The following is a 26,703-nucleotide window of genomic DNA, read 5'->3' as shown; positions in this document are numbered from 1 at the left end:
GGGGGTGGAGCCTTGAGAGGGATAGTCAGGGGCTCAGCTGAGATGGTTCTTCTCAGAATAAGCTGCCTGCTCCCTGGGCTCTGTCCGGGGTCCTGAAAGATCTGCCTTCAGCTGTCATCATGGTTCAGATTTATGATCCTTACTGAACCCTACCTGTCTGTTTTCCGCATCTGCACCCTCTAGACCAGGCATGTCCAGCTCCCAAGAGACTGTGATCTACTCCCAGTATAAAAAAACTGGCAGTGATCTACCCATTGTCATTGGAGGTAGGAGGAGCGTGGGTGGGGTGGCTGGATTGCCCAGTTGTTAAGCTATTTTATTTTTTTTAAGGAGTGAAGTGCCCAGAGCTGTTGAGCTTTTTGGGGGGAGGATTGTACAGAGTTTTTTTTACTTCCCCACCCCATAACTTTTTGTACACGATAAGGATCCCGTGATCAACCAGGATCAGCCAGGGATCTACCAGTAGATCGTGATCTACTGGTTGGAAATCCCTGCTCTAGACCATGGGTAGGCAAACTAAGGCCTGGGGGCCGGATCCGGCCCAATTGCCTTCTAAATCCGGCCTGCAGATGGTCCGGGAATCAGCGTGTTTTTACATGAGTAGAATGCGTCTTTTCATTTAAAATATATCTCTGGGTTATTTGTGAGGCCTGCCTGGTGTTTTTACATGAGTAGAATGCGTGCTTTTATTTAAAATGCATCTCTGGGTTATTTGTGGGGCATAGGAATTTGTTCATTTTTTTTTCTTCTCCAAAATATAGTCCGGACCCGCACAAGGTCTGAGGGACAGTGGACCGGCCCCCTGCTGAAAAAGTTTGCTGACCCCTGCTCCAGACACACCCATGGGCTTCATCATAGAGGGGGACGGAGATAGGGAAAGAAACTGAAGACTGGATGGAAACAAACAAACAAACCAAAGCACACAATGTTACTGTCATAGACGTAGCCAATATTCACAACTTGGAAAGTAGCAGTAATTCATGTGGCCAATCAAGCACAATCGAGTAGAGATATTTTTTGATTATACGGTATAAAAACATGGCAAAATAAAAATAAATAGAAGCAAAACAGCAAAAAGCACATTACAAATTCTGAATACTGGTGAACCAGTTCATGCTAAGTGAAACCCATGGCACACCCTAAGTATAAAATGAAATGGTCTGTATTCCCATTTTTGTAATATGTAGATTAGCAAAATATTGATGTTCACGGCATCATCAGATAGCACAGGGATTTTACATCAACCAAGACATAAAATGAAAAATTTATTTGATTAAATTTTTCAAGAACAAACCTACATTGGCTACATCTAAACACCCAATGCTTTAAAATAGGTTTACATCAAAGCTATACAAACCAAACACGGTAGATACAAGATAATTGCTATTTACAAATTCCATATACATAAGGTAAAACTCACAGATAAAACAGTATCAAGACCTTACAAAAGGAGAAAGACAAAACTTTAAAAATAGAACACAATCAGATGCATTTTAATGAGTTCTAAAATTGTTCAAGATTCAATGGTTTTAAAAAATTGTCCTTCAGCGCCATCTTACCACTAGGACAAAAGAGAAATAAGTGCATCCAGAAATTTGCTCCGATCTTCCATTTTCAATTCAATAACTAAAACAATAAAAGAAATGTCTGTAACGGCACAAATACTGGAGAAACAGCATATCACAGCATGATGGACCTGTTCTATATTACAGTGACAACTTGATTTAAACATTTTCTGGCGGTAATAATAATAATAATAATTTATTACTTATACCCCGCCCATCTGGCTGGGTTTCCCCAGCCTCCCTACATTGCTAAGAGTCAATTTAGAAGCCGTCCCTACCAGTATTAACTGGTAACCGCTGCACATGCAGAGTTCATTTTGGGACTAGTTAACCTAAGAAAAGCCACTTTTTCCACAGTGGTCAGCCATGTCTGTGGGAAGGCCACAAGTTGGACATGAGGACAGCAATTCTCTCTTAACGGTTGTTCTCCAGCAACTGCTCCTCAGAGGCATGCTACCTCTGACCCTGTTGCTACTTCACAGGCATCAGGATTAGTAGCTACAGAGAGCGTTATCCTCCATTAATTTGTCCGATCCCATTTTAAATATGTCCATGTTGGTGGCCATCACCACTTCTTGTGGTAGAGAATTTCACAGTTTAACTATGCCCTGTGTGACATTCTTCCTCTTCCTCAATGTCCCACTCTTCCACTTAGTTGGATGGCTCTAAAACAGGCATCCCCAACCTGCGGCCCTCCAGATATTTTGGCCTACAACTCCCATGATCCCTAGCTAACAGGACCAGTGGTCAGGGATGATGGGAATTGTAGTCCAAACCATCTGGAGGGCTGAAGGTTGGGGATGCCTGCTCTAAAACTATGAGAGGGAGAAAAGGCTTCTTTCTATCCACTTTATCTACACCATACATAATTTTATGTGCCTCTGTTATCTCCCTGCTCTTACTATTTTCCCTAGAGCAAAAAGCTCCCAACATTGTAATATTTCCTCATAGTTCGTTCGTTCATACATACATACATACATACATACATGATCATCAATCAAATCCCCCAATGACTCACACTCAAAGATAAATGTATCAAGTGTTCCCACCAAAAAGCACTTTAGTTGAAAGAATATCAGGTCATTAGTCTGTGATGTGGGGTTATTTTTTTTTTCATACATGCCAGTCATCAGTTGGTCTTGTGCTCATCAACTGATGAGTGTGCACGCTTGAAACTTTAAAACTAGAAGCTGCACTACTTGACTGCCAAGAAATAAATACTTGGAGCCGATAAGCCTTTTCCCTCTTTGATCCATCATCCATGCAAAGCAACAGCAGCTACTTGGTTTTAGGGCACATCAGTAGGTGAAGCACATTGTTGGCTCCTGGTGCACATTCCAAGTCTCAGTGATGTTTGACTGCCACAGCTCTTTTACAAGCTTACAAATACTCAGTAGAGTACTCAGACTTGCACGATTTTCTCTGAAATGTGCCTCATTAAAAAACAAGTAAACCAAGGCATGCATGGAAAAGCCTAAAAGTTGCTAATGCACTAGTTTATATAAGATATGCAGCATTTACTTACTAGACATGTCAAAATGGTTGTGTAAAGTCCGAGAACTGGTGTTTTCTGCAGCTTTTTCAAATGCTCTTCCGAAAAAGCTAGACAGGGAGAGAAAAACAAGCATTCTGCATTTCCCCAGAAAGGAAAAGTCAACAAGCATTTAGCCTTTCTCTAAAAAGTACCCCAAGCATCCATTAAATAAGCACACGCACCAAAAATGCAACCATCTAAGGTAGGCATAGGCAAACTCTGGCCCTCCAGATATTTGGGACTACAATTCCCATCATCCCTGACCACTGGTCCTGTTAGCTAGGGATGATGGGAATTGAAGTCCCAAACATCTGGAGGGCTGGAGTTTGCCTACGCCTGGTCTAAGGGCTATAGCCCTTAGATGGTTGTATTTGGTTCTAGAGTGAAGCACTGATCTCCCCCCCCCCCGCCCAGTTACAGCCCCCCATACAGCTCCAGAAAGTCCACCAACCCCCAGGAGCAGTTTTTCAGGGAATGTCGAAGGCTGTAGGGGATTGGCAAAATCCAGGTGCCCCACGTTGCACAAGTGCAAAATCGTTTGATACAACAGCTTAAATTTAAGAAGCTGCAAAAATGGCAACTGTGCAAACTCAGCAAAGCATTGCCATGCTTCCTTTCCTCCAAAGAGTTTAGGACCCCGCCAACACCTCATTTCATCTTTGCAACAACAATACAAGGTAAGTTAGACTGAAATAGTGACTGACTAAAGATCACCCAGCAGATTTCATGGCTAAACAAGGTTTTGAACTTGAGTCTCCTTGATTCAAATGCAAAATGCAAGCCATGCGGGTGGTGCTGTGGTCTAAACCTCAGAGCCTAGGGCTTGCTGATCAGAAGGTCGCCGGTTTGAATCCCTGCGACGGGATGAGCTCCCGTTGCTCAGTCCCAGCTCCTGCCAACCTAGCAGTTCGAAAGCACATCAAAATGCAAGTAGATAAATAGGTATCGCTCCAGAGGGAAGGTAAATGCCGTTTCTGTGCGCTGCTCTGGTTCGCCAGAAGCGGCTTAGTCATGCTGGCCACATGACCCGGAAAGCTGTCTGCGGACAAACGCTGGCTCCCTCGGCCAGTAAAGCGAGATGAGTGCCGCAACCCCAGAGTCGTCCGCGACTAGAATTAACAGTCAGGGGTCCCTTTACCTTTACACCAGGCTAGTTCTCAGCATGCACCCAAACAACCATACAGAGTTGGCCTATTTCACTGCAAATGCATATCTGCGGTTTCTCCCCACTCCCCTACTCGAGAAAAATGATCAGACTTGGAACAGCCAGCTCCGTTTATGGAGCATCTTATCTAAAGGGGCCAGCAAATAAAACTCTTACTTCTTTTTGTCTGAGCTTTCCAGATGAGGTGGAATCCCCACCATGATCACTGTGCCTTGCTCAGTGTCCATTGGTGCGGCCATAACCATTGGCAGCAGCTTACAGCGCTTGTTTTTTGTCTGGAAACCAGAAAGCACATTGATTACATAAACATCAAAGACAGAATCAGAAAACTTCAGCTCTGCTTTTTAAAGTACTGATGAGGAGTTAATTTGAGGGTTAAAGTTATCTAAAAAGGATTATAGATCAAACATTCGCTAGACGTTTTGAGGTTCCTTAGGCAGCAGTAACCAGACAGACGTTGTTTCCAGAAATCACACACACAGATATTTATTTATACTTACTGCTCTGCTAGGTTTATCAGATTTTATCTTACCCATATTTAAAAGGAACTCACGTGTGCCTTACAATAAAAATAGTTTAAATGCTATGGTAAGTTGCTTAAAATGCAATTTAATAAAATTTAAAAACAGAAATTGTTACAGCACTATGGTGGATGAAATGCATAATTCTTTTTTGAATGTGCTTTTCCTTGGAAAACCTGGTCTTTTTGTAGATTTACAATGTTCTGAATAAAAAAAATCATCACATGATGCTCAGAAATAAAACTGTCCTGTAGTATTACTCTTCCAATACAATGCCTTGTTTAAGTCAGTTCTTGAGTTAATTTAGAGTACACATGAGAAAGCCTGGGGAAAAACAGAAAAATGGGGGGGGATGTGGGCTCCCTGCATTGCTCCTTTCCCCCCGCCCAGGCCCTCACATCAAACTCTAGAGCCAAAGTAAGGAGTTATATTAAATTGCAGCAAATGGGGAGGGAAGAATTTAACCCTTTCGCCCCTTGCCCCTAACCTAAGAAAAATCGCTCGCCCGAAAGTGCCATTTTTACTGTGAGTAAATTTCCCAGTAGAATCACTGGCACTATTTGCTTTTTAAAAAATCTGCACATTAAATTCAGCTTTATGCTCTTGGAAAAACAAAAATTAAAAAGGAAAGAAAAAGGGGGCAGACCCCCAGGAAAAATCCCACCCAAAATTGCAACTAATGTTTTTTGACTATACAGTGGTACCTCTGGTTACGTACTTAATTCGTTCCGGAGGTCCGTTCTTAACCTGAAACTGTTCTTAACCCGAAGCACCACTTTAGCTAATGGGGCCTCCTGCTGCTGCCGCGCCGCACGATTTCTGTTCTTATCCTGAAGCAAAGCTCTTAACCCGAAGTACTATTTCTGGGTTAGCGGAATCTGTAACCTGAAGCATATGTAACCTGAAGCGTATGTAACCCGAGGTACCACTGTACATGGTTTTGGCTTTAGGTGTGATCCCTGAAATATAACCACCGAGTAAGTTGCAGGCTTACTGTATGCATTGCAAGCCATGTCCTTTGTAATTTGGTCCTTATGAGTACAATTATGTATCACTTCGGCACACCTCTCTCTAGGAGTGCATTTTAAAAGACAATTGTGCTGTTCGACATCATGGCGATGATGAGTTGTATCCAGCAGGGCCACTCAACACCCCCCTCCTTTAAATGTGGTCAAGAGGTGTAAGGGAGCTCCTGGAGCAGATTATGTGGGTGTGGGGACTGCAGGACAGAGGGCAGATCTCTGAAAATTGCTCCCCCGCCCAATTCTGCTGTGGGAAGAGGTCTTGTCTGAGCAACGCTGCTAGACGCAGAACATCAGCGTAACTTAAGCAAACCCAGAAGGGGAAACAGAAAATGACTTACAGAACAAACAAATGACTTGAGTAAGTATTTACTAAGCAGGCATAACGATACTGGTCTGGAGAACAGTTTCACATCTGGTGTGCCCTGGGAAGGAAAAAAGAGATATAATTACTAAACCTGCCCCCCAAAAGGCAGTAATTTCCATAGACAGGCAATAGGGCAGATGGTCCTTTTAGATGTGTGCCAGAGCTTCTACATGTATACTAGGCCACTGGGTCTTTTTTCTCCCCAACAGATTCTCTTGCTGAGATTCAAAAGGTTATTGTCAAGCAGTATGCAGGGCTATTATTAAGATAAATAAAAGTTCAGTTGTGCAGCTCCTTTCCTGAAGGTGATTACTGAATCTCCTGGATCACAAATCTACCACCATCAACGTATACTAAAAGGTACCCCGGCCCGTACGCGCCAGTCTTGACAGACTCTAGGATTGTGCGCCCATCTCACTCTAGAGGCCGGGGGCCAGCACTGTCCGGAGACACTTCCGGGTCACGTGGCCAGCGTGACATCGCTGCTCTGGCGAGCCAGAGCCGCACACGGAAACGCCGTTTACCTTCCCGCTAGTAAGCGGTCCCTATTTATCTACTTGCACCCGGGGGTGCTTTCGAACTGCTAGGTTGGCAGGCGCTGGGACCGAGCAGCGGGAGCGCACCCCGCCGCGGGGATTCGAACCGTCGACCTTTCGATCGGCAAGCCCTAGGCGCTGAGGCTTTTACCCACAGCGCCACCCGCGTCCCTAATATCAACGTATACTATTTCACCACAAACTCCCTGGGGCAGGTTGCAACAATTAAAAAATACAGTACAGTGACTGGTATCCTTGCAAGTTTCACTCAAGGCCCTGTTTTCATGCAGAGTCAAATCTTAAGATGTTAAAAACACTGCACTCTCCTGGGCTCCATAATGCAGGGCCAAACATGGCGGATTTGCAATCAGATCTCTTTACATTTTTTTTAAAAGCACTTCCACCGTCTAATCTAAATTTGGCCCTGAAAAGCTGTAGATACAGCAGGTGTCAAGTGTGTGTGAAGGTAAAACCACTCGGTTTAGAACTTCAAGCTTGATAACGTAAATGAAGTGTGTTAAAAGTACAGCACAGAACTGAGAAACAAGACCAGGCAAATTTTACCTCCATGAGATAACAGTAAAGGAATGGTCCCTGATTGATTACAAGATTGGTGCAGATACAGCTGGCTATGGTCTGCTGAATTGCACGAAGTTGCTTTTTGGCTAGTTCCAGCCCTTGATGCAACTTGTCCAGGTTACTCCTGAAAAAAAAGGAAAACAGAAAGAACCTTACTTTACCAGAGAAGAGAAAAACCTGTACTGAAGACTTCTTAATTTATTATCAGTAACCGCTTGCTTGGTACATTCTTACAGGATATTGACTTTGAATTTTTGATGTAACAGTTTAGAATGCCTTACTGCCAATCAGTTGTGGGTAAAAAAAAAAATTTAAAAAGCAGATTTGAATGAGCTTGAAAAACTACGTGTGTTACCTGGAAAGACTATCCAAAGCTTTGATGAAATTGTCAGTTCCACTTTCGTCCTTCTCCATGTTCTCCATTAAAGAAGCAGCTGCGTACACCACATCACTTGCTAAAAACTTATTTTTAAAACCAAACTGGATGCTGAAGGTTTGTACTCTTAAATTCTTCATCCTGCAAAACCAAATTAAGCCAAAGGAGAGATGTTAAAAGTGTTTTTTAAATCCCTACTGCTGTCTTAGCACTGAACATACTATATATACACACCATTGCTAAAGCAATCATGAATTTAATGTTCTAAAGGTCATTTCTGGAAGACTACCTAATAACAAAACTCTGTCCACCTGAATCCCTTCCCTATGTAGCTCATGGCAATATGGAGGAGCGTGTCTTTCTCTCTGTTTTCCTTATTCTTTTCCTCTTCCTCTCATTTTTCTAGGCATTTCCCTGCTCCAATCTTCATTTCCTTGGCCTAACACTTCCTTAACACTTTCTGCTTGCCTTGACCCTCTCTAGGATTAGATCAGCTCAGTTCAGCTGGTGGCAGCTCAAGAACTCTGCCTGCTCTGCGATATCAGGGCAGCTAGTCCAATCAACAGCCAAACAGTTCCTTTCAGAGCATTACTATTTATACAGTGGTAAGGTAAAGGTAAAGGGACCCCTGACCATTAGGTCCAGTCGTGGCCGACTCTGGGGTTGCGGTGCTCATCTCGCTTTATTGGCCGAGGGAGCCGGCGTACAGCTTCCGGGTCATGTGGCCAGCACGACTAAGCCGCTTCTGGCGAACCAGAGCAGTGCACTGAAACGCTGTTTACCTTCCCGCCGGAGCGGTACCTATTTATCTACTTGCACTTGACGTGCTTTCGAACTGCTAGGTTGGCAGGAGCAAGGACCAAGCAATGGGAGCTCACCCTGCTGTGGGGATTCGAACCACCGACCTTCTGATGAGCAAGTCCTAGGCGCTGTGGTTTAACCCACAGCCCACCCGCGTCCCTTTATACAGTGGTACCTCGGATTAAGTACTTAATTTGTTCTGGAGGTCCGTACTTAACCTGAAACTGTTCTTAACCTGAAGCACCACTTTAGCTAATGGGGCCTCCTGCTGCTGCCGTGCCACCACAGCACGATTTCTGTTCTCATCCTGAAGCAAAGTTCTTAACCTGAAGCACTATTTCTGGGTTTGCGGAGTCTGTAACCTGAAGAGTATGTAACCTGAAGCATATTTAACCCAAGGTATCACTGTAAATAGTATTTTTTTCCCTAGACACACACCAAAAAAATCGTATGTTTTTTAAAAAATCATGTTACTTTAGAAATCACTAAAACAACCCTGCAAATTAGGTTTGTGCTATAATCTCCATGCTACATATACCACCCTAAGACCCTGAGCTCCTTGGAAGGTGGGATATAAATGTAATAAATAAAAATATTTGTGAAATAGTAAGCAGCAAGGGCAGACCTGCTAATAGTGCTTTAGTTTAAAAAATAATAATTGATGAACTGTTCAATAGTTGGTTGAAAGTTTAGTAGAAATGTAAGGGCAAGGGTGGGTTTCTGCTTCTGCTCAGTCCAGACAGGTTACAATACCCTTTTAGGCCATCACACAGAGATGAAAAGGCTTACTAAGACTTCCAAATACGTAAAAAAGTGTTTTACCCAAACTTATTTGCAGATTCTTCAATCATCTCCTGTAGATTCTCTTTCAAGGAAATGTCCATAGAGTGGAATTTCTGTTTTACTTGCTTCAAAGGTAAGCTGAGGGAGAGGAGTGGAGGTGGGGAAGAGATCACATTTTCAGTGATGAAGCAAGTCTGCCAAATCACAATCTCTTCATGTTCGTTATTCAAAAACTAATAATAATAAAAAATTAATATTTTTTTATTTATACCCCGCCCTTCCCGGTTCAGAAAACTGGGCTCAGTGCTGCTAACAACAAATTTAAAACACTTAATTGATGCAACAAAAAACAGCATAAAATACAGTATAAAACGTGAATAACAATAAACTCAGAATTCAAAAATCAATTTGGGGGAAAATCCATCCAATAAACATTAGATGATCACCAGGGCTGGTTAGTTAATGGCTGTTTTCTAACTGAATATACAGTGGTGCCTCGCAAGACGAAATTAATTCGTTCCGCGAGTTTTGTCGTCTTGCGATTTTTTTCGTCTTGCGAAGCACGGTGTCGGGAAAGTTTTGGAAAAGCTTCAAAAGTCTTTAAAAACCTCAAAAAAGGCTACCACACCGCTTTCTATGAGTTGCTCCTCGAAGTCAAGTCGCAACTGTATTAACGGTGTTAAGAAAAAAGAAACAAACTTGCAAGACATTTTCGTCTTGCGAAGCAGCTCAAAAAACAAAAAACCCTTTCGCCTAGCGAGTTTTTTGTCTTGCGAGGCATTCGTCTTGCGAGGTACCACTGTAGAAGACTGCCTTAAACTGAATCAAGCCATAAGGCCATATAGCTCAGTAATTGTCTACACTGAATGGCAAGATTTCAGACCAGTTGTACCTGGAGATGCTAGAGTTTAAACATGGAACTTTCTGGAAACATTCCCAATCGTCTAGGGGAAAGCACGTCAAACTTTGCCTGGCTTGGCAGCCTTGCTCATGACCTTTACTCGAGCTCCACTACCTTCAGCCATCCAAATGACTCCCCCAATTCTCCTTTTGCCCCTTATGCAAAGGCCTGCATGCAACATTATCCATGCAATGCCTCCTCTTGCTTCCTTCAAAATCCACCTTCAAAACCATTCCTGCAAATCCTTTGTCTCAACCCCCTAGTCCAGGGCCAGTGAACTGGATCCAGCTAGTGCTCCAGATCCTGACCTCTCCAAGATCTGCAGGGCACTCCTGTCAATCACCTAACACCACCATGACAGCAGATGAAGTATTTCATTCCCTGCACAATTGGAAATCAAACTGCAAGGGCAAAGGCAGAGGGCTTTGCAGACACTTCCAATCAGCAGATTGGGAATGCCTACAAACCCTGCTGTGGGCAGGGAATCAGTCGGGCATAGGGGTTCCCCATCACTGCCCTAGTCCTCATGCCCTACTGTGAAAAAGCCTGTTAACTGAAATAAATGCAAATCCCCCCATTATCCTTTTCTCCATTTTGCTCCCCTTTCTATGTTGTATCTCCTATGATGTGCTTTTTATTGTATTTTTTAAATAAGATATTTATTAGGGTTTTACAAAAAACATAGGTTTACAGAATAAAAAATTTAAACAGTAATTAACATAAAACATAAAAGAACAGAAAAAAAGAAAGAAAAAATACAAAGTTCAAAAAAACAAATAGCTAAGAAAAAATAAAAAATCCATTTTTCAATATCTTTTAAGTTCATTTGCTTGTTTCCTTGACCTCCTCACATCTCCCCTTTTTGTGTTCCCATTTACATAATCCATTCAGCAAATCCTTACCCTCTTTCATTTATCTTCACTCTATATCTTGACCTATTATAACTATGCATTTTCATCCATTATCAACCCATATTTGCATATTCTTATTAACCTTGTTACCAATACCACTTATTTTCAATCACATTCATTAATTTTACAGTATTTCTGCAAGTAGTCTTTAAATTTCTTCCAATCTTCTTCCACCAACTCTTCTCCCTGGTCTCGGATTCTGCCAGTCATTTCTGCCAATTCCATATAGTCCATCACCTTCATCTGCCACTCTTCCAGGGTGGGTAAATCTTGTGTCTTCCTATGATGTGCTTTTTATTGTAAACAATTCAGAGCAAGGACCCATTCTCCTGAACTTTGTAAAAGAGCCACACACATTGATGCTGCTATATATTATATACAAACTCTTTATTTATTTAACATCTCCTTATTAACTCACCCCATATCAGCAAGGAATTCCTGAAGTCTCTTCTGCCCTTGCACGGACCAAAGCTTGAAGCTGGCCGAAGTGTAGCAGGTATTACAGAGGCTTTCATACAGAGACCAATGTTGATAGAGCGCAAGGCACAAGCTAAGACCATCGATAAGAATTAGGAAAAGTAATTACAGCAGGTTGGATCAAAAAAAGCCTGCTATCTTCTAGTTCAAAATGACTTGTCTGGATCACAATGCCCTGCTTCAGATATGACAGGGCTGCTTCAATAAACCATAGTTTCTTGGAGCATGAACAAATGGCAACCCCAAGTCCTCCCTCTCCTGCGTCTGGCTATTGAGGGACTTTCCTGGTTTCGGAGAGCAGCTTCCAGAAGGGAAAGGGAAGGCAAGAGCGCTTGAGTTCATCGCTCGCTTGTGCTCCAATAAACGGGTTGCTTTGAAATAGTGCCATTATGTCTGAACTGAACCACTCACATAGCATAGGCCAGTGGTGGCAAACCTTTTAGAGACTGAGTGCCCAAACTGCAAACCAAAACCCACTTATTTATTGCAAAGTGCCCAATGTTTTTGAGCTTTTTGGGGGGGAAACACAACAGAAAAATCGCCGCGGGTCTTGCCATCTCCTTCCCTCTTCCCCCCTCCCACCTGCTAGCTGGCTGGCTGGCTGGCTGGCTCACTCTTGGGCTGCTGCGATGGGGAGGATGGAGCAGCCCTTAGGCCAGGTGAGTAGCGGCCAGGAGGAGAGGGAAAGCCCCCACCCCAGCCAGCCAGCCCAACAGCCATGGCTGCCTGCCTGTTCCCCGCCCGTGATCCCGGTGTGGTCTTCCCCATCTTCCTCCCTCCCTCCAGCAACGTCGCCACAGCAAAGGGGTGAGGCTGGGTTGGGCCAGGCACGCAGGGAGGCGGGGGGCACAAGTGCCCTCCTAGCCCAGGTCGGGCCCGCGGAAGGCAAGGGTCCTGTGGAGGATTGGAGCTTGGGGGGGGGGGGGCGGCGGCGGAGGAAGGGAATGGGTGAGGCCTGGGTTGGAGGGGGGGAGCTGGGAACTACCACGCAGCACCAAAAAAAGCGCGGAAAAAAATCACAAGGAGGGTCAAATAACAAATGCTGTTGCACCCAATCAGAAACAGCTACTGCCACAGCCAATTGAAAAACAGAACAATTGCTGAACACAATTGCCGGCTACCAGGGGGAAAAAAGGGGGGGGGGGAGAAAAGGTTCCGGGTTTAAGCAGCGGGCGCACGCAGTAGTGTGGGGAGGAGCAGGAGCACAAGTGTAAAAAACAACAAAACAAAAGCGCAGATGGGCCGATGGCGTGCATGCCAGCAGTGAGGGCTCCGCATGCCCATTCTGGGTTCGCCACCACTGGCATAGGCAATTCAACAACTGGTACTACAAACCACTTCACCCAAGTCTTAGAAATGTTTCCGCAAAGTAATTTAGAAGGATACTCATATTCAAATGCTATTCTCATGCAGTCAATAGAAAGAGAATTTTCTTCATCCCCGTTGCGATGGTTATGCCGAGATACATGCCGCTGTAGAGACCCAATGTCTGTTACGTATTTCATTCTTTTTACAAAGAAAACAGATGCAAAATAGTTAGTTCAATCTCTTTTCCCAACAGCTCTATTATCTGCCTTTTAAATATTAAATGTCTTTTGGAGAAAGGATGAGCAAAAAATATATACTGATATCTACCAGTAGATCTCTAGATGAGCAGATTTGCAAGGGTTTATGTTTGACAACGGGACACGGGTGGCGCTGTGGTTTAAAGCCTCAGCGCCTAGGACTTGCCGATCGAAAGGTCGGCGGTTCGAATCCCCGCAGCGGGGTGCGCTCCCGTTGCTCGGTCCCAGCGCCTGCCAACCTAGCAGTTCGAAAGCAGCCCCGGGTGCAAGTAGATAAATAGGGACCGCTTTCTAGCGGGAAGGTAAACGGCATTTCCGTGTGCTGCGCTGGCTCGCCAGATGCAGCTTTGTCACGCTGGCCACGTGACCTGGAAGTGTCTCCGGACAGCGCTGGCCCCCGGCCTCTTAAGTGAGATGGGCGCACAACCCTAGAGTCTGGCAAGACTGGCCCGTACGGGCAGGGGTACCTTTTTATGTTTGACAACAGTGAAGGCGTTTTCTATGTTAGGTTGGTGAAATTAAGAAAAATATGGGAGAAGCCAGAAGCGGAATTTAGGAAGGGCTGCAAGATTAGTTCTGGTACTAAACACAAATTACTGAGCTCAGCATGTGCTTTGTAGTTGCCCTGCTCCTTAACGGTATGAAAGTATATGTCTGCCACCCTCACCCACTGTTTTGCAACTAGCTCTGATTGGTGGAGTGCAGGGTTCTATAGAAAAGGAGATAAAGTTTCACCATTCCTGCTTTCAGGACATTCAGTGTGGAAAGAAGTCAATTTATTAGAAACAGCTTGCCAGTAAAATGCATGCTGTAAAATTCCTTTGACATTATAAAGGAATGAAGTCTATTGTCTCTCAAATACAATGCAGCCTTAGCAAACGCTATAAATACTGTGCTTCTCAGAAAAAACAAGTTTCCCAGTTCTTTGCAGATTTGGGGATCGCCCCTAACACATGAAACGGGCATGCCGCTTTAAAAAGTAATTTCTGTCCTACCATAATTGTATACATTAAAGGATTCAATTTGTTATAAAATTATTTAATTCCCTCTTTCTGTCCAGTCACAAGGACACCCAAAGCAGCTAATAATATAAAAATACCTATTTGAATAGAATATTTACTGCTCACTTACTGAGTGATTTTGTCTTGAATCCACTGGTCTGTTAGTCCAACAATAGCCCACCTAAAAAGCAAATCAAAACAACTGAATCAAGAATTTGTAGATATTCTCTGTCTGCTCCTGGTGAGACTGAATAGTGAACAAATATTTAAAAGGTTCTCCGAAGACTTTAAGGTGCTATTCTATACCTTAGCCTACCTCCATCGTACAACTCCCATCAGTCCAGTAAACATGGCCAATAATCAGAGATGGGATTTATATTTTAAAACATCTGGAGGGCAGCAGGATAGAAAGCTGCTATACCTACTTACCTGGGAGTAAGTACCACTGAATTCAATGGGACTTATTTCCAAGTAGACATGTCTAGGGCTTCACTTTAAATATTTCAGATAAGCTTTCAGGTACTCACAGGTATGCCTAGCTAGCAAGTAGAAAATATTTCCCCACACTTTCCAATGGAACATTTGAAGCTGCTTCTTAACAACTCAAGACTCATGGTATAACTACCCAGTTCTGCCTATTTCAATTGGCAGAAGCCTTCCCAGGTTTTTACCAGTTCTGCTCCCTGGGTTCCTTTTAACTGGAAATATCAGGAACTGAGCATGGACGATTCTGGATGTATCTCTATTGGATGTGAAATTGTTTTTATGTATGAAATGTTTTTATTGTTCAATCATCTTGTTTTAAAGGAAGCAATTATTGAATGGAAATAAATAATAGAATAAATGAAAATACGTATAGCTGTGAATGACATTTAATGCCTGTGCCTCAAGGACATTTCCTTTTATATCTGCCTTATTAATAGCATACAACCAGTGTTAGAAACTCAGATATATAAGCTAGGCGCCAAATTGCTCCTTAAACCAGGGTTACAGTCACCAAAACGGAATGGCTAATTGCCATTTGGGGGCCAGACAGCTCAAAAGTTGTATTTCCAATATGACTTTCTGGTTCCTGAAATTCATTCTGATTGTGCAGATAAAATATCACAGACAGAATTCTACAGGATGTGTTGCTAGTGTGTGAAAACGGTCGAGATGCAAGGACAGCCCAGGCATGCACCTCCAGATGGTGCAGACGACAGGTGCTATCCTGGCACCCGGGCATCTTCACTTGGTCGCAAGTGGCCGATAAAAGGTAAAGGGACCCCTGACCATTAGGTCCAGTTGTGGCCGACTCTGGGGTTGTGACGCTCATCTCGCTTTATTGGCCAAAGGAGCTGGCGTACAGCTTCCGGGTCATGCAGCAAGCATGACTAAGCCGCTTCTGGCGAACCAGAGCAGCACACGGAAACGCCGTTTACCTTCCTGCCGGAGTGGTACCTATTTATCTACTTGCACTTTGACGTGCTTTCGAACTGCTAGGTTGGCAGGAGCAGGGACTGAGCAACAGGAGCTCACTCCGTTGCAGGGATTCGAACCGCCGACCTTCTGATTGGCAAGCCCTAGGCTCTGTGGTTTAACCCACAGCGCCACCCGCGATAGTCAGGTGCAAAACGTGCCTGGCGAATTTCAAACGCTTCATCGAATGAAGGGCCTCATTTGTAGAATTCCACCATTAAAAAACATGTTTAGTAAAGCATCAGGGATTATGATCTCACCCTAAAAAACTTGAAATAGTATTTTATATGACATCCGTAAGAGCATAATGAGAAATGCTTTCAAGGGATTTTCCTCTTCGGTGGAGCAACTGGCAGGGGCATTTCTATACAGGCTGGAACACATCTGGAAGCAAGTCAGCAATACTACTATCACAAACTAAATTACGTACCACAACATATCATTTAAGTCTTTAGACATTATCCATGCCAAGTCAAACATCATCATGGCAGACTACAAGAGGGGGAAAAAAACAATTATTAGCGGAGTGTGATTGGGGAAGGACAGATTTTTCCACACAAGCAAATGTTTTCAGCATCTAGCAGGGCCAGTATTACTACTCTTACAAAAGTAAGGGGCAGCCATGGCTTGTTACAGTCTCTTCAGAAACTGAACTAACTACAACATCTGTAATTAACTGTTGTTGCTCATTTCTGAAAGTAGCAGCAGACAAGAGCTCAGCCTCAAACTGTATAGGAGTGACCTGAGCTTTCAGTTCCCTCCCCACACCTGCACATTCAGAATACAGCACCACCACTCAGAAGTCTGTCGGGGGCAGCTGAATATGTAGCTCATATCATCACCAAGGTTTGGGGGATAACAGGACTCACATAACCAACATGCTTATGTGTGAAGGGGTTAATATCATAGAGTAAGCTGTCCTGCTATGTTAGCTTCCTCTCACCTTGGGAGGAACTAGGTAATCATGCCTCTCTTTACCCCCAAGTCCGCCTATGAAGCTCAACATGTGAGGAGGTCTGACCTGGTTGCTGCAACTCAGACTCCATGCCTCTCACAAGCCAATCTTGAGTTCCTACACCAATATTTAGGAACTTTCACCACTTTGAAACTAACCCAAGTTTTACCGCCTGTGCAATTTTCTAAAGTACAGTAATCGGCCCTTTGAAAAGTTTGTAAGTGAACCAATTTTTAACCTACCAAATGTGTGGTTTTTTCCTATAATGGGGGAAGAGGGAAGTTTTGGAATTCACAAGGGCATGTTTTAAAGGTCTAGCAGCCTGTATTTCCACGCTATAAAGGTAAAGGTACCCCTGCCCGTACGGGCCAGTCTTGACAGACTCTAGGGTTGTGTGCCCATCTCACTCAAGAGGCCGGGGGCCAGCGCTGTCCGGAGACACTTCCGGGTCACGTGGCCAGCGTGACATCGCTGCTCTGGCGAGCCAGAGCCGCACACGGAAACGCCGTTTACCTTCCCGCTAGAAAGCGGTCCCTATTTATCTACTTGCACCCGGGGGTGCTTTCGAACTGCTAGGTTGGCAGGTGCTGGGACCGAGCAGCGGGAGCGCACCCCGCCGCGGGGATTCGAACCGCCGACCTTTCGATCGGCAAGCCCTAGGCGCTGAGGCTTTTACCCACAGCGCCACCCGCGTCCCTAATTTCCACGCTATACTTTGCTGCATATTTTGTGATTTTAAATCTCTGCTGGGGTTCTCTCACCAAATAGTACTTGCCCCAAATTAGATCTTGGCATTCAGGAATGTGTGTGTGTGTGTGTTCCCAATATAGTATTTCCCTGAAGTGAAGATGCACTCCCATTAGAAATCACTCTCTTATTGTTTGTGTATAGGTAACACTAATTGCTAAACTTATTTATCCCTGAAAAGCAGCATGGTTCAAATGTTTCCCCATTCTCATACAAAGGTTAAAAACTACTGCAAAAATGTATACCCAAGAAGAGGGTCAGGGGCCTTTCTAAAGATGTGGCATGACAAAAGAGCCAGAAACACAGAATTAATTTATAAAGAATATACTATGGCGCTACTAGCTGAGCTTCCTTTCCACAAAGTAAGGCATCCTGAACTGACTGCTATTAATTTTGCAAAGTAATAACATCTTCACTTGAAAAAATGGTTCTCCTTCAAGGTCTACTGACACTGATATTTGATACTCACTGAAGTACCGTGATATTCATACTGCTCATAGTCAAACAGAATTTCTTGCCTGAAGAACAGAAAGAAGTCATGGGGTTTATTCAATGCAGCACTAAGTTAAAGGCACCTAGCAATAGAGTTTTGCTGAAGGACTGTTGTTGTGCAAGGGAAAACACAAGTACATAACTGAAGATTTATTTATTTCATAAAATTTGCACAGCGCTTGACTGTAGAAAAAACTGCACAACAAGAATCATCTGTTGAAAAACAAGCTTCTGCTAGTGTAATTGTCGCTTTGGGTTCTTTTGCTCCGCAGCTTTTAAATGCTGCCCTCCACTAGCACAAGAGCTCTTCTACTAGTGGACAAAGAATGTTGTACTCTAACAATTGTTATGTACAAAAGGTTAAACTTGTAAAAAAATATTTCCACTATGTAATGTGGAAAAAGAGAGCCAACCCAATCAAAAGCACTCCATTGTGTATGCAGAGCTCTTACGTGCAAAGGCTGCCCTGTTTATTTTCATGCAAGGAAACACTAGATTTAGCTATATATTATAACTACTGCCTCCACTGAAGCAACTGGGGAGTCTTTACAGGCCGAAAAATTTTGTGCGCAGGAGAGATCCTGCACCCACAAGAAATACAGTGGAACCTGTTTTCGAGGGTCTTGGAAGTCGAATGTTTCGGCTTTCAAATGCCGAAAACCTGGAAGTAACTGCTTTGGATTTTGAATGTTTTTCGGAAGCCGAACATGCCACGTGACTTCCGTTTTGAGTTTCCCTATTGTATTGAGGCTTCCACTTTCAGTTTTCGAACATTTCAGAAGCTGAAGTGTCTTCTGGAACAGATTACGTTCGAAAACCGAGGTTCCACTGTATTTGGATTTGGGGAGGAAATGCAAAGAGGTAATCAACAAAGTCTTTCCTACTAAAGGTGACCAATTTCTATCCTTGATAATATCCTTTCATCCAATTAATGCCACATCATAGAATAATAGGCTGTAAGGAACCCCAAAGGGTCATCTAGTCCAACCCCCTGCAATGAAGGAAACTCAACTAAAGCACCCATGACTGATAGCCGACCAACCTCTGCTTAAAATGTGATTGCCTGAGAGCTATATTTGAACCTATAACATATTTTAAAACACAACTGCTGAACACAGATCTTTGTCTTCAAGATATATAAGCTAAGCAATTTTTAAAAAGAATATAGATACACTTTCTATGATGCACTAACCACGTCAATATTTCAGAGCTTGCAATCTCAATTTTACCATTAGACAGAACAACAGAAGTATAATGTGTATAATCTGAAGACATACCTGCGTGCCTCCCACTCTCTTCTTTGCCGTCTTTTCATTGTTCTTTCCACTATTTCCTGCAGATTAGAATAGCAAATTACATTTCCCTTCTCTGTCCTTGTCACAACTGATTATAAAGTAATCCTGCAAGTAATGCCTGAAAGAACAGTCGCCTACTGAATTCTAACTCCCTGAACTTGTAGTTTTTCTGTTTATATAGAATGAAGTTCTCAGGGGGGGGAAAATAACCCATTTGCTTGCTTAGCGCATCTTCCTTCACTTCTTCATAGCAAAGAGCTAGAAAATTATGAATGCCTATTTATAAACTTTGCCCTGTGATAGAAACAATTATTTCCCTTTAATACATGGGTATATTTTATTTAAGCTTCCATGATTTAAGGAACTAACCTCTTCAAATCGCCTCCGCTTTCCTGAAGGCTCTGAACCATCACTTTCATTACCAGAATCTTCCTCCTCCTCATCGTCCCTAAAGATATCATCATAGGCAGGAATTTCAAGGTCATCATCTTGCTTTACCAATAGTTTGATCTAGTAAAAGAAAATGCTTAATTAAATAAAACATTTTAATGAAATAACGATTCAAGTGAAAGATAATTAACAGTCATTAACAAGTCAATAAAACAATTACAATCTATGAAACACTATTAGCTAAACAGCAACAAAAAAATTAACTAAACTAAGCGCCACAACTACAGCAAAAGTCATATTATATGATTAACAAATCAGTACAGAATTTATGATCTATAAAACAAGACAAGCTAATGGAATTTCACCCATGCCAGTTTAAGGAGCCAGAGTATGCCTAGAACCAAAGGATTCACCTATAAATTCCTATCTATCACAATGTGAATGGATTCCGATCAACCATTTTCTCAAGAAGCAGAATTTACCTGTGACTCGTTGTAAACATTCACTATATTGATAGGCCTGTGTGTGTCACAGACAAAGAAAACACAGTCTTCTTCAGGTTGAAGGACATCAAGTAGATCAACATTGGCACCACAATTTATGAGAACAAAATACTGGAACTGCAAATAAGGAAGTCATATTAATATGCAAGCAAGACTGTTGTTGTTTATGAAACGCTGGCCCATATCCAAAAGATTAATGCTTCCTTTCGTCTCATATCCTCAGGGCTATTATGAAATATTAGCTCTTTACGTTTCCTGAGAGAAAATATAGCTAATTCCCTGGGACTACAGAAAGTAATTACGTCTTCCTCTAAGTTGTCCACAACAGAATCTAACATGACACTGTTTATTCTGAGAACTCAGGCCACCCACAGCAATAAAAATTAACTCCCGTGCAGAATCAGTTGCATGTGGAGAAGGGATATAACTGAGTGATACTGCATCTATGTTGCATACAAAAGCCCTCAGGTTCATTCCTTAGCATCTCCAAGTAGGGCTAGCAAAGGAAATTCTGGAGAGCCACTAAATATTACATTATGTGGATCAATGATCTGGCTTAGCTTCATATGCTAACTCTTCATAAGAGTGGGCTGGACTACTATAATAAGATGTAGAATTATTTGGGAGGAAGCACCAATGGAATTAATAGGATTTCTTCTTATCAAATACACATTGCGCTATAACACGAGATACTAGAAAGGAAATGGACTTTTTAAAATCCTAATTATGTTTTTACCTGATCTTTATGTTCAAGAAATGCAGTTTCAAGTTCTTGCCATCCAGATACTGGGACTAAAGTATACTGCACATGATCACACTGGAATAAAGCCTCAAAAGAAATGAAAGTGACATTTTAGAGGAAGAGGTAGGCAAGCCATCACCATTAGTTTAATAGTGCAGTTTATGGCTTTTGCTCAACAGCAGTTTGAGCAAGGCCAAACATGTATCACACTGTCATATAAAATTAATAAGATTTAGTTGAAGACAAGCACAAGAATCCAAGCAATCAAAAATTCAAGGAGTTCTGAAAATAAAACATTGTTTAATAATCTATTTCTTAGTGCATGTTTTGCACTCTAAATATGGTAAAGTGTCCCAAATAATATAAGTGTGAAAAGGATTTCATTGCTTATTAGCCTTTGGCTAATTAAACAATCTATGGCCTAATTAAACAATATATGGCCTACTGGTGTGTGTGTGGTTGTTTTTGTTTGTTACTATGGCCTGTATTTTTGTGTTTTTATACTTTGAAGCCTGTGATTCTCAGAGGAAGGGCAGTATAGAAATTTAATAATAATAATAGTAAATCTACTTATATATATACTCCATCTTTTTCCTTGACAGGAACTCAAGGCAGTTTAAAGATAAAACACTGCTTAATTTAGATATAGTTTTGCTTATTAGGTGACAGTATTTTAACTGCACAAAGGCTGCAAATTCCCATCTCTCCATCAACCAACAAAAACTTTTATGCTGGGTTACATCCAATGGAGTTGATCCATTGAAATAAATGGAAACGACAAAGTTGGACCCATTAATTTCACTGTGTCTACTCTCAGTAGAGCTTAGTTAGATACAATAATAGAAAACTAGACTCCCCTCATCTTTGCACACAGGTCAGTTTACACCCATTTTGACTTTTGCACATTAACAGGACATAAAAAGGAGACTTACTTGGAGTATTTTACAAGCACATAACGCATCTACATCTGAAGCAACAAGTAGCAGCACCCGCTACCAAAAAAGAAAAGGAGAGAGAACATTTTAATTAGTGTCTATGACAATAGCACACTACGAAATAACAATCTGTAACCACTTCATTCATCACAATTCTGGATACAGAAAGAACTTGAAAGAAACTTCAATTGAAGGTGTATAAAAAGTATCCTAGTATATGAGAAAGGACTCAGTCTAGCCGCCTCTCCAGCATGCTATATCGCTTGGTAAATGTTGCTTTTCCACACTGCAGTACAGTGGTACCTCAGGTTAAGTACTTAATTCATTCCGGAGGTCCGTTCTTAACCTGAAGCACCACTTTAGCTAATGGGGCCTCCCACTGCCGCTGCGCCACCAGAGCACAATTTCTGTTCTCATCCTGAAGCAAAGTTCTTAACGTGAGGTACTATTTCTGGGTTAGCGGAGTCTGTAACCTGAAGCGTATGTAACCCGAGGTACCACTGTACTGAAATGCAAACGCCAACCTGGAGCATGAATTGGGCTTTCCTTTTGGGAGTGCGGTTGCTTGTCATTTTATTTTATTGCGTTATGTTTTCGTTCATGTTTGGTAACAACAGAGGAGCAGCTGTTTTAGCCTGCTGTAGCAGAAACAAAGTGGAAACTTTGGGCATCTAAAAGCCAAGCAGATTTAGAAAGCCATCCCATTTGAACAGCTACTGAGGATGGACTAAGCCCAGTTGAGCTCAGTGAACCTCTGAAGTAGTAGACAATGTGCAGGTTAGCACTGTTAGCATACATGCCCAACTGGAGAAAAGCCCCACAGAACCTACTGGCAGGGCTGGTACAAGACCTTTTGACACAAGGCAAGATCCAGGCCGATGCCCTGGTGGGGTGTAAGGAGCATGCTGCCCAAGCGGGTAGCCTTAATGGTCTGCCAGCCAGTGTTAGAAAATAGCCATGTGCATTTTGTGACTCCAGCTGCAACCATGTGGAGATCTCTGGATGCCCGGTTGGCAACTAGGGTAAGCAAAATGTTACTTAGAGAAAGATCTGAAATATTTTCCTTGAAGCTTGAATTTGTTTTATTCTGGATCATTTTATTTGATGTTTTAATGTGTTTTAAACGGCTTTGAGATAGGTTCTTTAACATACAAATGGCATAGAAATTAAATTAATAATAATAAGTTCAATTGCAAAAAAGCAAGACAAAAACAAAAAAAAACCGGCACCTAGACGTTCCATAGTGCCTTTTGATAGTGGAAGAGGATTGGAAGAAATTTAAGGACTACCTACAAAAACATTGTAAACTGTATGAATGTTAAGATGATGCAAGAGTAAGAATAAATGTGGTATCAGTAAGTTAGTTGATAGAGTTTAAGAATAGATGAAATTTGAGAAAAAGTTAATCTTTTGGTTAATATTATGCCTATCTAAGTATTCAAGATTTTGGAAAATAAACTTAAATTGGGAGACATAATATGGGAAAAATATAAATAAGAAATTGAAACAAGGCCATAATTTGCTGTTTAGAACTTTATGAATTTGGAAAACAGGAGCGAAAGATGTGAGGAAGTCCAAAAGCGAGGAAAGTAAGAATCTGACTTTGATGTTATATTTTGTTTTTTTTGTTTTTTGTATGTTTTTCATTGTTTTTTTCTTTTTTGTCTGTTTATTGTATGTTTAAACTTTGAATAAAAAAAATATAAAAAAAATAATAAAGTGCCATTTGATGATTAGATTATATAACTGATTTCTAACACTGCTGGCCATGCTAGGGCAGCAAGTTAGCTCAGGGGCTGCAAGGCAGACCACATAGCACACCTTTCTAGCCACTTTATACCCCTCAGAATTCGTTGCCTGAGGCAGCAGCCTCACTCTGCCTCATGGCAGGGCCGGTTTACTGAGGGATTAGCTCTGTACAAATAAATAACCCCTACCCGGTCAGCCAGCCTGAAAAACAAGCACCACCTCAGCACAGTGCTAGGCCAGGACAGGGGAGAGGCCAGGGTTCAAATCCCCAGCTTAGCCACAAAACTCACTGGGCCTAACTCACCTCAGAGGGCTGTTGTCAGGTTGAAATGGGGAGTGTGGCAGGAACCACGTGGGCCACCTTGAGCTCCCTGGGCAGAAAGGTGACCTAAATATGCAATTAGTAATACAGGCCCTCCAAGTGTCCCTATTTTTCAGGTACAGTCCGGATTTACAAAAGCCACCCCAGTTTCTGATTAAATCCCGGAATGTCCTGTTGTTCCTTAGGACGTCCCTATTTTCAGTGGAGAAATGTTGGAGGGTATGCAGTTATGCGACCCTTGAGCCAAGGTGATAAGTAACTATACAACCTTTAGAAGACATCTGAAGGCAACCCTGTTTAGGGAAGGTTTTTTAAAGTGTTCAATAGTTTTATTATGTTTTAACATATGTTGGAAGCTACCCAGAGCTGCTGGGGCAACCTAGGAAGATGTGTGGGGTAATAATAATAACAAGAACAAAATGTTATAATTATACAAAGGTCCGTATAGTTAAAGCTATGGTTTTCCCAGTAGTGATGTATGGAAGTGACAGCTGGACCATAAAGAAGGCTGATCGCTGGAGAATTGATGTTTTTGAATTATGGTGCTGGACGAGACTCTTGAGAGTCCCATGGACTGCAAGAAGATCAAACCTCTCCATTCTGAAGGAAATCAGCCCTGAGTGCTCACTGGAAGGACAGATCCTGAAGCTGAGGCTCCAGTACTTTGGCCACCTCATGAGAAGAGAAGACTCCCTGGAAAAGACCCTGATGTTGGGAAAGATTGAGGGCACAAGGAGAAGGGGACGACAGAGGACGAGATGGTTGGACAGTGTTCTTGAAGCTACCAGCATGAGTTTGACCAAACTGCGGGAGGCAGTGGAAGACAGGAGTGCCTGGCGTGCTCTGGTCCATGGGGTCACGAAGAGTCAGACACGACTAAACGACAATTATTCAGACTGCCAGGCCAAGGCTTGATAGGCCTAAGTGAGCTGGGAATGGTCTATGACAGGGCTGGGCAACATTTGGCCCTTCAGATCTTTGTTGGCCTCCAAGTCCCATCATCCCTGACCACTGCCCATGCTGACTGGGGCTGATGGGCATTGGAGTTCAACAACAACTAAACATCAGGAATAACTTTCTGACATTAAGAGTTGTTTGGCAACAATATGGGCTCCCTCGGAACGTGGTGAACTCTGCTTCCCTGGAGGTTTTTAGGCAGAGGTTGGATGGCCATCTGTCATGTACGGTCTGGTTGATATTCTTGCATTGCAAGATTGGACTAGATGCCCCTCGGGATCCCTTCCAACTCTACAATTCCATGTATCTATGATTCTAACGACACAGGTGGCGCCGTGGGTTAAACCACAGGGCCTAGGACTTGCTGATCAGAAGGTCGGCAGTTCGAATCCCTGCGACGGGGTGAGCTCCCGTTGCTCGGTCCCTGCTCCTGCCAACCTAGCAGTTCAAAAGCACGTCAAAGTGCAAGTAGATAAATAGGTACCACTCCAGCGGGAAGGTAAACGGCGTTTCCGTGCGCTGCTCTGGTTCACCAGAAGCGGCTTAGTCATGCTGGCCACATGACCCGGAAGCTGTACGCCGGCTCCCTCGGCCAATAAAGCGAGATGAGCGCCACAACCCCAGAGTTGGTCACGACTGGACCTAATGTCAGGGGTCCCTTTACCTTTATGATTCTAACAGACTTCCTTCGTTTCAGGCAGAAATCCGACAGAAATAACCTGTCACGGAGGTTGGAGCAGTGGGAATACACCAGTCCAAAAGACATTTAGATAACTTATCCATTTTTACTGTAAGAGTTATAGAAGTGACCAACATAAATTTGACTAAACTGCGGGAGGCAGTGGAAGACAGGAGTGCCTGGCGTGCTCTGGTCCAGGGGGTCACGAAGAGTCGGACACGACTCAACAACTAAACAACAACAAAATTGGAAACTCAAGGCAGTAGAGATATGAGATGATCAGAGAAATCCCCCCCCCCCCAAAATTTGAAGCATGGGAAGTCCCAATAAAAACTTATAATTTGGCAGAATATTTGGACTATATGATATGTATTTGTATAATTTGGAATATTTAATGTGATTTGATTGGGTTGTTAAAATGGAAAATTTAATAAAAAATTATTTTTTTAAAAAAAGTTCTTATTCCGAGGTACCACTGTAATAATAACAACAGCAACGACCGAGGCCACCCAACGGGCTTCGGGGCTGAGCGAGGCCTTCTCCGTCGGGGCTCCCGCAGGGCCCCGCCAGGACCTCCTAACACACACACAGGAGGAGCCCCGCTCACCTGGTTCACGACCACCTCATAGAAATCTCTGCGAAAGTCCGTCAGGAACATGGCCGGGAAGGCCGGGCTTTCAACCCCCTGACAGGATCCCGGCGGCGGCGGCGGCAACGGCGGCGAAGGCGAACTGAGGCGGCGATTCGGGCTCCGCTCAAAGGAAGGCGCCAAACCCCTTTGGCTTCGCCCATTGGTCGCCGCGCTCCGAATCTCGCCCAATAGGCTCCCCGACCCGCCCACCGTGCGGCCTCTCTGGCGCTTTGATTGGACGCGTGCTCCGCCCTCCTCCGCCCATCACCCCAAACGGGCAGTTCTGAGGCGGACCGACAGAGGCCTTTTTGCACAGTAAGATTGGGCGGCAAGGGGAAAAGAGGTGCAGTCTTGTTTAGTAGGACGTGACGTCCGGTTCCCGGGTGCATGTCGGTAGTGGCAGCCTCCATTTGCGAGAAAGAGTGGCGGAAATATTGCAGGGAATGGATGTAAAATTGCATAGGCGTGGTTTAGAGGCTCCCTTTTCTACCAGGGCTTGAAATAATCATTCCTGTATTTTTAAAAAAGGTTGGGTCAAGGTTATCACTATTCTCTGGGGCTGCGCTTGCGGGGTGAACCCTGCTAATCTTATTTATATGTTTACGTTGATTGCTATGTATAAAATGTACAAAATATAGGATGATACCGACAAGGCTTTTCCCCAGGGTGCTGCATAAAGCTGAAAAAGGGAGGCATAACCGCTTTCTGCTAACCTTGGCCCGCAAGAGGTCTAATGAGAACCGG

General features: G+C 43.1%; 1 protein-coding gene across 1 annotated transcript; it reads right to left on the bottom strand.

Moving 5' to 3' along the window:
- Positions 1–1,252: 1,252 nt before the first annotated feature.
- On the bottom strand, positions 1,253–26,099 carry CDC45 (cell division cycle 45). Its single transcript, XM_028709620.2, has 18 exons — positions 25,936–26,099; positions 21,619–21,678; positions 20,681–20,773; positions 19,924–20,061; positions 19,421–19,561; positions 19,034–19,089; positions 17,734–17,782; positions 15,993–16,054; positions 14,235–14,285; positions 12,925–13,044; positions 11,480–11,611; positions 9,289–9,387; positions 7,645–7,806; positions 7,275–7,413; positions 6,149–6,232; positions 4,421–4,539; positions 3,091–3,167; positions 1,253–1,626 (listed from the first exon to the last, which is right to left on the bottom strand). The coding sequence occupies exons 1-18, from the start codon at positions 25,984–25,986 to the stop codon at positions 1,562–1,564; spliced, it is 1,698 nt and encodes a 565-aa protein (XP_028565453.2). The 5' UTR covers positions 25,987–26,099; the 3' UTR covers positions 1,253–1,561.
- Positions 26,100–26,703: the final 604 nt, after the last annotated feature.

Source organism: Podarcis muralis, chromosome 16 (assembly GCF_964188315.1).
Source record: "Podarcis muralis chromosome 16, rPodMur119.hap1.1, whole genome shotgun sequence".
NCBI classification, from domain to species: Eukaryota; Metazoa; Chordata; class Lepidosauria; order Squamata; family Lacertidae; genus Podarcis; species Podarcis muralis.
This window is presented reverse-complemented; position numbering and strand designations above follow the sequence as displayed.